Source organism: Trichoplusia ni, chromosome 1, assembly GCF_003590095.1.
Source record: "Trichoplusia ni isolate ovarian cell line Hi5 chromosome 1, tn1, whole genome shotgun sequence".
NCBI lineage: Eukaryota > Metazoa > Arthropoda > Insecta > Lepidoptera > Noctuidae > Trichoplusia > Trichoplusia ni.
The window spans coordinates 2,052,058-2,065,008 of NC_039478.1; the positions used below are offsets into that span (position 1 = coordinate 2,052,058).

Consider the following 12,951-nt stretch of genomic DNA (forward strand, 5'->3'; position numbering starts at 1 on the left):
ACTTTAAATGAGGATCCTCATGCAAAAAAATAAACGCAAAGCCAACTTACCGCATGTCTTTGGGTTGCCGTTGTTTTGTATGATTTGCTTGTGATCCTTTGACTTCACCAGTTTATGCCAAGCAATTTTGTCTGCGAAGCATAAATATTTGTTCTCCATTATCGCTATCGCTCCGGAATTCACCCGTTTTAAAGATTTCAATCCTAAAGATTTCAGCGATGTCTTGACGATATATAGGGAAGCGAAGAGGTTTTCTACCACTTGGCGTCCTCCTATCACTTCCAAATTCCGGAAGTAAGAGAGACTGGTGAAGTTCGGATGGTGCGCCTGAACGTTCAAGTAGCCGGTCACCTCCCGCACCGTACTGAACACCTCTAACTTATGAGGTTCCATCTTTGCATAGCGTTCACCAAAAGAGTAGTCTGGATTCACGTGCTGAAAGCCGGTGAACGTCATTTCCAGAATTTGTATTGATCCATCGATAATGGTGCAATCTTTGAAACTGTCAATATTCCCAGAATGGATTGGTTTCTCTGCATGACAGGTTTTAGGACAGGTTACATTACACGGTATACATTCTCCGTTTACGGCAGTCTTATTTGGAGGACAACTTCTCACACAAGCTCCGTTATCTTTCAACAAATGTTCAGGACAGTTGCGAACGCAAGTTGCACCGTATGCATACTTTCCGTTAGGATTCGGCTCCCATGAATAAGTGGTTGGGTTATATTTCTGCATTGACGGGCACTCCTGGGAGCACGTTCCTTCATCGTAAAAATTTCGACAAGCGAGGCACTGACTTGGTAGAGGTCCCGTGCAACCACCAGCGCAGAACGCATTGCAGCAGTCCCTTGGATTGCGACCGAAACACCGACCTTGTGCACATTGAGGACTGCATATCGTCTTTGAAAATTTCTGGCAATTCTCAGGGCCTTCGCCCCAGCAACCGGCTTCACAGCTCGGATCACAGCGTGGACAGTCTCGTTCTGCAGCTGCGAAGTCATACACGTAAACATACGTCGCATTAACCCCAGTTATTATTTCATCCCAGTTTATAGTTTTCACGTGACAAAGATTGTAATTGTTGTAGATCCCGACGCTTCCCCGGAGTACATCACGCAGCGCTGGTAGTTCCAGGGTGAAGGCTGACGACATGGTGACCATAAGAGCAAATTCTTCTTCTCGTACATTAAGTTTAAATAACGTCCTGCCACGTATAATCTGCAGTTGTGGTAAAACTATATGTCGCACGTTCACATGTGAGATGAGCACATAACCAGTCACTTCTCTGATATACTTCAGAAAAGAAAGATCCATAGTTTCGTTCTTTAGCCATGTCAGTTCCAGGTTTCCGTCGACGTATGTGCAGTTTGTAAATCTATCACGAAGATTCCGGTAGTGGGTGTCTCGATTTGAAGGCACCGACATCCGTCCATTTGTTCCGATGCATACTGTAAAAAGGAAAGGAGTTGGTTAAGATAGTGTTTCCATAACATGAGAATTACTTAAAAGAACGTTTGTCTGTACTTATAATAGTAATGAAAACTATTAGGTCGACGTTCGACAAGATAGAAACTGAGCTGGTTGGGTGAAGAGGCGTTAATGCGTGGGCGGGCTCTAAAGCAAGTTTTTTCTACTACGCTACAAGTAACACCGCTATTTCTGATTAATCGATGAGAATAGTTTACGATGCCGAGTTACCTCAGCGAACGAATTCAACACAACAAACTAAAGCGGACATGAAAAGCTAATAGAGCAATAGTGTCGAATCTATTTGATTCGTAACTAAGTTTAGATACCGTTCAGTAGATTATTTTACGTCTTTAATAATAAACATTTGTTTATTATATTTATTCGTACAAGACGTAATATAAAGTTTTAAAATAAAATTCTGTTTCTGTTACGGCGATACTAAAACAAGTTCACGTTTTTTTATTTATTATTATAATTTAAAGTCGCGTTTTAAAAACGTAAGACGGGCTGTTTGAAAAATGTTTGTCAACTTAAAACTGTAGCGCAGTAACATCCCGGTCATCAAATTAAATTCACAGGTATTGCTTTCATAACTTTGCCTAAAACCACACAACCTGCAGGCCAGGTAACTCAATGTTTAAGTAGAGCCTTATCTTTTTTAAATAGAGTTCAAAATCGCTTATCCCCTTTTGGGCTTTAGCTTGTCAACAAAGAAAAGTTTTTGTCATAGAACTGTATAGAAATATGAAGGTATTCAAGAGGCAAGGTAAATTTTACCTGCTCGACTGTATAATAGCCAGTTTTTTTACCTTCCATGTAGACAAGAGTCTAATGTTACTGTCATACGATACATTTTTGGCATTTGAACGTTTTTGAGTGGAAAGTTTTAGATGTTCAAAGGTTTTAGAGTTTTATCTTGCAGGTATTATTACTACGGTCGGTAAGGAGCAATTTTAGATAGATAGGTGGCATTTAAATCTGATTTTCATCATTTTTATTAGTATTGTAGCTTATTGTTTGATAAATATCGAATGAGGTTTTGATATATTATATGGTTATGTGTCCGCCCACATGTTATTACAGCTTTTATATATTTATATTTAGTCATGCCATGAAGTCGGCGAGATGACATAGTTTTCTACGAATTAAAGTTACCTTAACACAGTCAGATTGAAACATAAAATACTGTATTTTGATAACGTCAACTAGAATTCGTTCAAAATGAACAAAGGAAGCATTGTGGTGCAAAAAGGTATGCAATTATTATATCTGTGCTTCTATAATGTTCAATAATTAATATAAAATATGTGATTACTGATTACATGCTTTACTGCAATCCACGTCCGTGATATAACTCATGGAAAATAATTGTAAATACTTCAACATTTTTCCAAGATATAGTTTATGGACATATGAGAATGATCTGTATTAGCAAGGGGCATGGCCGCTAGAGAGTCGCCATCAGAGCACTTATCATCTGCCAGCAAAGTGGCAAGTCTCAGAGATAAAGTGCTAATACAAGTTACCTACATACTCAAGGCAAGCGTCCCTCACTACAGAGTAGTATAGCGAACCTGGCTCAGTACTAACTTTCTCCATGGCTTCAATTACCATCAGAATGTATTATAATATTTCCTATACTTAATGCTCAAAACCATTACCGGTCTTATCACAAATATGAATTGTTAGAATTGTCTCCTCATGAATGAATAAAAGAGCAATTATGAAATCAATTTACTTGTTCCAAATTTAGCCAATCGTTAAATTTAATTTATACTTTCTAAATGCCATGCGGTTATCCGGCAAAATGAATGAATCGTTTCTCGTCTCAGTTTCAATTGCCGTTATACACCTATGTTATTCAGATGGGTTGCCGGTTACCACCCACGTTTGTGTCTGATTTGAGATGTAGCCAACTGTTCGGGGAGTGTGCATGATTTATGACTTTCAAATTTGGTAGTTTAAACCAACTACCATGAACAGTGATTGCGAAAAAACGAGCATATGTTTGCACTTCACTGCGGTGTGGACGCAGCGTCATTAACAGCTATTGATTTAAAAAATGCGATGGAATGCAAATGTTGTTTTATTAACATAATCATTTGACGTGATGTTCTAATGTAGTATGTGAGTATGTAGTGTCCGGTCGACCTAGTTGATCCTGATGTCATATGCGATACTATTGAAATGTGTTCACTGATTCAGAGATATAATAAAAATGACATTATTTAATGTTAAGCGAACAATAATGCGTGGGTTAACTGGACTGTTGGAACTATCAAATGAAAGCGTGTTTTCACTGGTCACGTTTTATTGTATGACACTGGCTACTGTTTCATTATAATAAATCGTGAACGCCAAAAATATCAACACTTTTCTCATGTTATAGAAGATTCAAAATATATCATCAACTGAGTTGCTATCATGTTATTGCAGCCACTGTTAATTACTTGTATGTATAAATAAGTACTCAATGACGACAATATCAGCGTCAATACATGTTAACAGTCCGTCAATAGACAGTGATTTCGTAACGATTTGTTTGTTTTACACTTTCTGAATACAATTATTCGTCGGTTGGACTTGTCTGGGCGATATTTTGACAAATAATATAAAACGGGCCTTTAAGTAGCTCGTTAATTAAATATTTCATTAATAGTATTGTATGTAAAATAAGGCCAAACGTACCGTACTAGCACTATACAGCTAAAAGTGTCAAAATTACAATCCGTATCGAAAAATCAAAGCTAAACATCTGAAAACGGTTAGGTTTTAATGCGATGCACAATTCGACCAATTTTGAGAGAACATTGCGCTCGCCTCGACTGGTTTGTCTTAAGGCAATGTTTTTATCCAGTTACTTGCATTCTGAAGCATTGGAACCAGTTTTGTACCGCCACCATTTCGTTCTTGTAACACGACCTTTCACTACAATCCTTTATTGTACGATGTACCATGCCGCGCCCGAGTGCAGTTTCCTTTTATGTTTATGAAGAAATGAGGCAATGGACGTGCTGTGTTTCGATGTGAGCGATAGGTAGTTTTGATGCTGTTCGAAAACCGAACCTGAAGTTCCACGAAAGTGAAATAACTTTTACATAAGAAACCTTTGTGTTTAATGTAAAGACTAATCAAAATACAACATACATATCTACATCTGGTTAAGATTATTGAAATATGTTCTATCTCTGTTTTCTTCTATCGAGTTACTGTTGCTGTCTCGCTTTGGCTAAGAGAAAATGGCAATGTCAGGACGAGACGTCCATTGAGGTAAGTTTTTTTATGGATTCTGGTTTAACTGACTGTTGAAGTAAGATGAGTTCTTGTCCGTGTAGTGTTGTCAAGCTAGGTACTAGGTAAACATATTTCACGAGTGGTAAACCTTATAGCATCGCATAATCATTACATCGTGATTCATGAGCCCACCTCAAAAACCTTTATATATTTTATGATTGCGTGGTTTTACGTTGATATTAATTATGCAAAATATTGTTCTGAAGACAGAACTGACTGCATGTAGATATCCTTGGCCCAATAATTGCTAATTATTGACAACGTATGAAATAAGTTGATATATCTAAAAGTTGTTTTTTCATTGACTGTACGGCTTCAACATTTTTTGGAAGCGAATCGAGGAACATATAATAAGATTTTTTTCAAACTGACATAATACATAAATATGCAAAGGGTTAACTTAAGTAGGTATACCATTTCCTTATTTACTAAATGTATATGTATAAACAAAATGAGGCAGATAATGGGATATCGTCGTTCAACATGCGATACGAACTGCTTATAATTTTCGATGCACACCTTACATGTTTGTAGACCCTATCTGTATATTTAATGCTTGTTAAATAGGGGAGCGTAAGTTACTGTGTATCACAGGTTAGAGTTAAATAAGTATATAGTTAGTTATAAGAGTTTGATATTAGCCCGGCAATACCAGAACGTAGTCGTAATGGAGATCAGTATTAAATACATACTTACCTGGAATAAAAAAAAGGATTTGTCCATCTATTTATCGGTAATATTTATTTTTATTTAGTGGATGTGTTTTGAAAAAGTATTTTCTTCGAAGCCGAATAATTTAGAACTAAATTCAGTTTAAAAACCTCCAAAAATATACGTTACATACACCAAACATTTCCATACTAATTAGGTGTTTGACACTACAGCATCTGACTCACAAATTTTACTTGAATATTATTTAGTTATTCCGATATTGGATGCTTGGCTATGGGTCAAGAAACCCGTCTTGCATATCATTATAACTCGATTATACTAACTTGAAATATCGAAAGACACTCATTAATTCGTGGCGTTAATTAAATAGCAAACAACGTCGCTCTTGGTGATATATTTACGAATCTATAGCGGTCTTTGGTTTCAAGAATAAATGATAACTTTAATTTCAACAGTACGGTTAGATGATTTTCCTAGAGTTGGCAGCGTGATTTGATAGGGAAATTTAATTCAAGTATTTAAAGATACTATATTCATACAATAGAATATAAACAAGTATTAATATTTAAGTAAAAAAATGACTAAATCTTCTTTTTCATAAAAGTCTTTAAGAACACTCCTCCGCTTGCGTTTAAATCTTTCACCACAAGGCAAGTTAAGTTTTAAATTGTCTATTTAAGAATATAAGATAATTTCACTTTACTGTCTAGTATAAAACTTATGTTATGGTTGAAAACTAAACTTTCCCACTCGACAAGTGACATTTGCGCAATGTTGTTTAAACCCACGGCTCCTAGAAAAACTTCAACTGCTCGACGTAGACGGCAACGTAGTGACGTCACGAAAAAAGAAAAGGCTTTCCCAAACCTTTGGCTCGAAATTTAAATTCATGAACATTTTTTTTTGACAGAGTTTATCAACATTTTTTTTAATACATTTCGTTGTATATAAAAATAGCACGTGGGGCCTAAAGATATTTAAAAGTGCGTAAATTCAGCCAGGTGGCAACATTGCCATATCTTTTGCCACACGTGTTAATTCCATGGAAGTGCGTAGGTGAGTATAATCGCCTTTTGTAAGGTCTCGGCATAAAGTTAGGTATATCTCGTTTTCCTTGTTCAGATTTAAAGTTGTTTTTATGCACGTTTTAATGGTTATTCGATATGGATTCATTGTGTGTGTCAATCTGATTTGTTTGAATGTTATTGTATGTTATATTAAGTATATGCTGAAATTTGTTACTGATACTAAAATGTACTGTATGCTACAATGTACTAAAGTAATTTATATTAACATTCTAAAAGTGTCCCTTTGGAATAGAATTTATTTTTGATCTCTTTTTCATTTTGTATGTCACTTAATTTTGGGATGTTCTTCAATATTTATCTATATCTGCTTTTTCTTTTTTCATTTGAGTATTTGGAAATGAGAGCTTCGGTTAAAGTTAAGAGTTGGTTAAAAATTGGCTGAAAACTTTTTCACAACTCGATATATTATTATAATAAGGTAACTGACTGAATGTGGTTCTCTGATAAACATGATTTTAGCTTTCAAAGCAGCAGTTTCTTTAGACTGTCCAAAGTTCAGGTAAGTCAGCTTAATTAAAAATTAATTCTAAAATAATATTCGTAAAATATTAAGTACAGAAGTAACGGACGGTAATTTCAATGTAATTTTTTATTCACTTAGAAAATATTGTGTTTAATTGAAGTTATTTTGTTATAAATGATCAGAACGATACACATTAATCTTTCAATATAAATTAAATCAAATCATTATTCATCTAAAAGGCGTAACCGACTCAATAAAATTAACCGACATTTTACACAAAAAAGTATTTGCTAATTTATCGGCTCACAGAGGATATGACGCAGTTATAGCCTTTACGATATGGTGCTAAGAATGATATAGATAGTGCAAATTACAATTATTGTATTTAAGAGAGTAAGGAGTATCTGTTTGTTGTGTACCCTGTGGTGTTATTAACAAGTTGCTATAATTTAGTTAGACGCCGTCGACTAATCTAATGTGAACTAACAAGCGTGCAGTACAGGTTTTCCTTGGCAAACAGGCACTAATTCATTTAATGGCGACATTTTCTTCAACAATGTAATGTACAAGTGTTGGTTGTTTTCGTGAAAATTATCTGTTACAGATACGAATCTATATACTAATATATAAAGCTGAAGAGTTTGTTTGTTTGAACGCGCTAATCTCATGAACTACTGGTCCAAATTGAAAAATTCTTTTTGTGTTGAATAGACCATTTATCGAGGAAGGCTTTAGGCTATAAATCATCACGCTGCGACTAATAGGAGCGAAGATACAATGGAGAGTGTGAAAAAAACAGGGCAGGTATAATCATAACTTATATCTTCTACCCACGGAGACGATATCGCGGGCAACAGCTAGTTTCATCTAAAACCTTTCTGTGTATGTGTAAGGAAATTGAAAAAAAATGAAATTAAATTAAAATTGTGAAATGTTTTCAAAAATCATCGTATTTTTTTTGTTATAAGTATACTGTAGTTTACAAAATTTGTTATACTTCAGAAAAAGCTTTAAATAACAGCTTTGTACGACGTTTCCAGTATAGAGAGAAATATATTGAAAGTTGTCGCTAAATATTATACTTTCATATGTAGATCGGCGTCATTTGCATCCATACTCAATGGTTATTTGTAATTCAAAAGAACGAGAAGGACCACCCCGCCATATTTCATGAGACCTTTACATTGGCACTGACGTACATACAGCTAAGATGGACAATGTTGATGAATCTGTCATAAGTTGTCACTTTTCAATGTTGCGAGTATTAAAAGACATGGAATTCTACGGTCAAGATGTATCAAATGGCTTTTGATAATATTAAAAACTATTCTAGAAATTACTTATTTAAACATGTTATATACAATGCTACAAGTTAGCAGACGGTTTAGAAATATTTTTCCTAATTATGTACACTACAACACACAATGGCTATGAATATTTTTAGCGGCAATTATTCAAGCTAATATGTCGACATTGAAATATCTCACAACTAGAACAAATAAGTACCGTTCGTATACGTCATCGCAAGTTTTAAATGCGTGTTTTAAATATCGATTATTTCGGCACAAAGAAACGAAAGTAGGTAATAGGTTATTGACCAATTCACTATTTTTAATAACTTGGGATTTGTGTAAGCGTTTAAGAAAACCTGGCAGAATTTTCGAGAAAATACTTATGATCTTTACAATAGTTTAAAGGTAAAGTACATCGGAAAAAATCCAGCCTCAACGTCAAATTACCTATAAATGCTACAAACCTCCTTAAACAACTATTCAATAATATAATCCTTTGTCTTTTAACAATCGTAAAACAATTGACAACCAAATGTCACTAAGCCGGGATTAGCTTAAAACTTCGAGAGCTTAATTCTAAAGTTTTTATACGCTTAGAGTGCGTACCTACTTCATAATAAAACAAAACAATGGAGCTTTGAAAGGTTCGCGGTAAAGCAACGGATTTCTATAACAATTGGTCAAAACAAGTTTAAAGTTACGACCCGTTTAATGTACTACAAATCTTTTAGTCCTCGACTGTACTTACAATAATATTATGAAGGGATTCGACTTAAGTATAGATTTAAACATTATTTTATAGACACTGAAAGTGGTATTGAAATTTTAAATGTGTGTATATTTTAATATATCTGTAAGTAAAATTACGTTGCGCTGAATAATGTAACACGACCAATTGTGTTATTTATGAGTCGGTACGTTTTGTTTAATCCTCTATTTAGTTGAAATAATAAATTTTGCAACGTATATAGTGCTGATCTTAGAGCTCTAGTCTGTGAAATATGAGCATGAGTACATGCAAATCAAAACAACGTCCATATCGATTGCGTCGTCCGATATTCTAAACCACCTTATACCAGTGACTGAGCGGCGTACACAAAACGCTCCTTGTTCCGCGCACGGCCAGTAATACATCATTTTGTCAATCTGTCGGTCCGAATGTGACAGACGCACAAAAGCTGCAACCACTGGCCGAGAGGTAAACCATTTCACAATACGCGCACCTTGCCTTTCATCCCGGAGGATAGCGGCCCGCGTCTCTCTCGGGGGAACATTGTCACACAGAACGAAGTTTGATTGTTCGTACAGTACAGCCTCTTAAGTTCAGTGTACCGTCAAGCAGCTTTCCGCGCTATATAAGGCTACGTTTGTTGGCTCGAGATAAGCTTTGTTTATTTTATTCCAGCGATTAGCTGGTATCGCGTCTTTATTTCTACAGTTTTATGGAGTTACTTTACGATCACTGCGTAATTAACATTTAGGTTACAGGTTTATACATCACGGTTACAACTATATCACATAACACATTGGTACGGGGCGATGGTTTGGAACTTTGAAAGCGCCGTGGGCGGCGAGGCACAGCACTTACTCTTTCCTTTAACGAATTCCGAATGCTTGTGTCGTGCGGGGACGTGGTGTTGTCGATGTCCGTGGCCGCGGGAGGCGGCCGCGCTCCCGACTGCGACGAGGCAAAGGTACCACAACAAGGCACGCGCAGCGACCATGCTGCGACATCACTCGCGGAGCTACGCACACGACCGGCCGGCACTAACTTCCATCGTGTACTGGCCCGCCCGGTTTGTGGAGCCTCGCGTTGCGCGGGCGCACCCACAGACTCAAGCCTCCATAGAACTGGTACGGAGGCTCGCGTTTGGGCGGGAAATACTTTGGCTCTATGATATTTTGATTGATCGTTTGATATTTACGCGTTTACACTGATTTACATTAAAGTCTGATTATTAATTATTTTTGTTAAATCCGTGTCACTAGCATAGCGCGTGACCGTAAGCGAGAACAATTACGACGGCGAAAAGTCACAAAATATTTAAAACTTCACACAAGTTCACGTAATATCACAAAATGCTTAAAACTTTTATTAAGCGATACAGCAACAACACGACCGGCAAGTTCAGCGGCTCGGCACCTTTTCGTGGGCCGCGTCTAAACCCGCGAGGGTCTACGCCTGCCCTCTCACGAGCACAGGTAAACGTCGAGAAGGACGCAGGTATGCGTCGCACTCGACACGCCGTAGAAAAAAACCACGTAACAAAAGTTTTTAATAACGCATTGTGCTCACCTAGTACAGATACGAACAAATTGTACTGACGGACGGACGAAATGTAGCTTTTCGACGTATCATGCACCATTTTCGGTTAGTTTTGGTAATTAAAGTCTCTGATGTGTTGGATTTTTTATAAGTTTAATATTCTGCTCCCCTCGGTTCTGATATAAGAAAGCCTATTACAGAATTATGTTCACAATAAAAACTAAATCCAAATCTTAAGTGGATATGAAAATGAATTAAGATTATCCTTAGGGTTTCTATAAATGTCGGAGTCGTAAACTTATACTGAAACTTTTATGGAAAATGCCTTGCGGCTATAGGCTGGTATTATCTGTAATATTAATATGATAAATAAAGCTTTGCACGTGCCATCCCTAGAGTCTAGTTTAAGTCGGCCAGTGACTAATCTTGCAGGTTCGAGTGGCACTATAATCGTTACCGTTGCCTAACGTGTAACTAGGCAACCAAGTAATATCGAATCCCGAGGTACTCTTATTAAGCGCGCCTTAACGAACGTTTGTTTGTAGTTCTGAATTTAAATTTTGTATCGTTCTAGCACTGAAATATAAAATTTTTATTTGATCCATTTGTTTTTTCTTAGTAACAATCTTTTTTTTGCTTTATGCCCTTTCCATAAAGTTTGAGCTAAGCACTAAGATTGTAGAGTATTCAATATAGTTTTAAGTAAGAAGCGTAAATAATATCTATCATCGAATATTTTACAATTCATCACTCACACATAGTCACCTAAACCGCCAAATCACGATACAAATTCGAAGATGTCATTATGACACAGACTTACTAATGCTTGCGCACACATCATAAGCGGACAGTGGACATTAATTTACACTATTTATAGTGTAATGTATCAATATCAAGTTATTTACCCGCCTTAGATTATATTGTAGACACAGATAGCAAGCGCGCGTTGAACTCTTTACGAAAGTTGAGAACTAACCCTCACCACGATATCCTTACCGACCGCAGCACAAAACTGTATAGCCCAGTTGCTTAACCATCGACGGCTTTATTACACCGCATATTTTATCTAGCGGTCGTAAGCCAGCTATGTAAGACGCATTCCGAAGATGTCGTTTATAACGGATTCGCGGAATGAATGTTTGATCAGTCGTAAAGTCGTAGCGAGTTCAACTCGTACTTCTGAACGTGGACTAGGAATGCTCTTACAAATCTCTCAGTCTTATTATATCAAAGAGAATGTTTATAAAGACACGGTATTTTTTATAGTTTTCTTTAAGTACTCAATGTAATTTTGTAATTAACGATTAAGTTTATTGCGTGTCAAAGAATTTTTCAATTAACGTAAAGTTCAGGTTTGTTGCGCTAGAAGCTGCAAGGAATGTCGGTAGAAAATTCTCGTAAAGCTCATAGAGACAATTAGAAAATGAGGACATAGTGTGTCATTCGAGTTTTTGCTTCTTTTCCAAGCAATCAAGTTGCTGGTACCTTCATATACAGCTTCTCACATGGCTTGTACTAGTCGCATAAATGTTAAAGTTGTGTTTGTCTATTATGCTTGCTAACCAGCTGGCATAAGTAATGTTAAGTTTTAATGTTATTGCCGATATCCTATTGGCTAGCACAAGAAAAAACTAGGTCCACAAAAGAGTGATAAAAATAAAGGTCAATAACAAAACGAAAATTATCTACAAAACATTGTTTTAGGAACAAAATAATATAAAAGTTTAACTCCTTTCACTAGTAATAATGAACAGTTAACACACGCGACTAAAACTCCATAAAAATACAGTTAAAATATTTTGAACACTGCCATCTGCCTCCAAAGCTAACCGCTCGCCCTTTTAGCATAATTTCACATAAAATAACTAGCAGTTATACTGACAACATATTCACCATGCAACTTCAGTTCCTACTTCCCAGTACAATAACACCAAAATAAGTTAGCAGACGAAATGAACTCTGAAACAAGTAACTTTAGAACCAGAATCGAATGTGTCGAGTTATTTGATATGTTTGTTGTGGTCGGCCCTTATACACGCCTACAGGTCAGCTCGCTTCGTCAGGCTGTCAATAAAATATCGGTTAAACAACATACGTTATACAGTGTGTGGTGTTTTAAGCGAATACTCGGCAACCTTGGAAAAATAAGTAAATATTTTATTATTGTTTAAAAAAAGTAAATTGAAATTATATTCTGAAACCGCAAAAGTTCATGGCAAGAAATTGAAAACTTAAATATTCCATGTCGTAACATGGCAGAGTCGATATTGATTTGTTCTCGAAGTTGAAATCTCATTCGCTCGTTCCCATATCGCAATAACTATACACGCTGACGAGTGAGGTTATAAACGAACAAACACGGGTTTCGATACTGCGCTATTTTATTCGAAACAGAACAAACAA

At 36.3% G+C, this 12,951-nt stretch overlaps 1 protein-coding gene across 3 annotated transcripts in view; it reads right to left on the reverse strand.

The window, feature by feature from the left end:
• Positions 1 to 12,951, reverse strand: part of LOC113507132 (epidermal growth factor receptor) — a 118,040-nt gene that overhangs the window by 3,781 nt on the left and 101,308 nt on the right. For 2 of the 3 annotated variants that reach the window (XM_026890142.1, XM_026890018.1), the window contains one exon: positions 51 to 1,451. In XM_026890142.1, the coding sequence (XP_026745943.1) occupies positions 51 to 1,451 (1,401 nt within the window). Of the gene's footprint in view, positions 1 to 50; positions 1,452 to 9,870; positions 12,197 to 12,951 lie in introns of those variants that run through there. The other variant, XM_026890085.1, reaches the window with a different exon arrangement.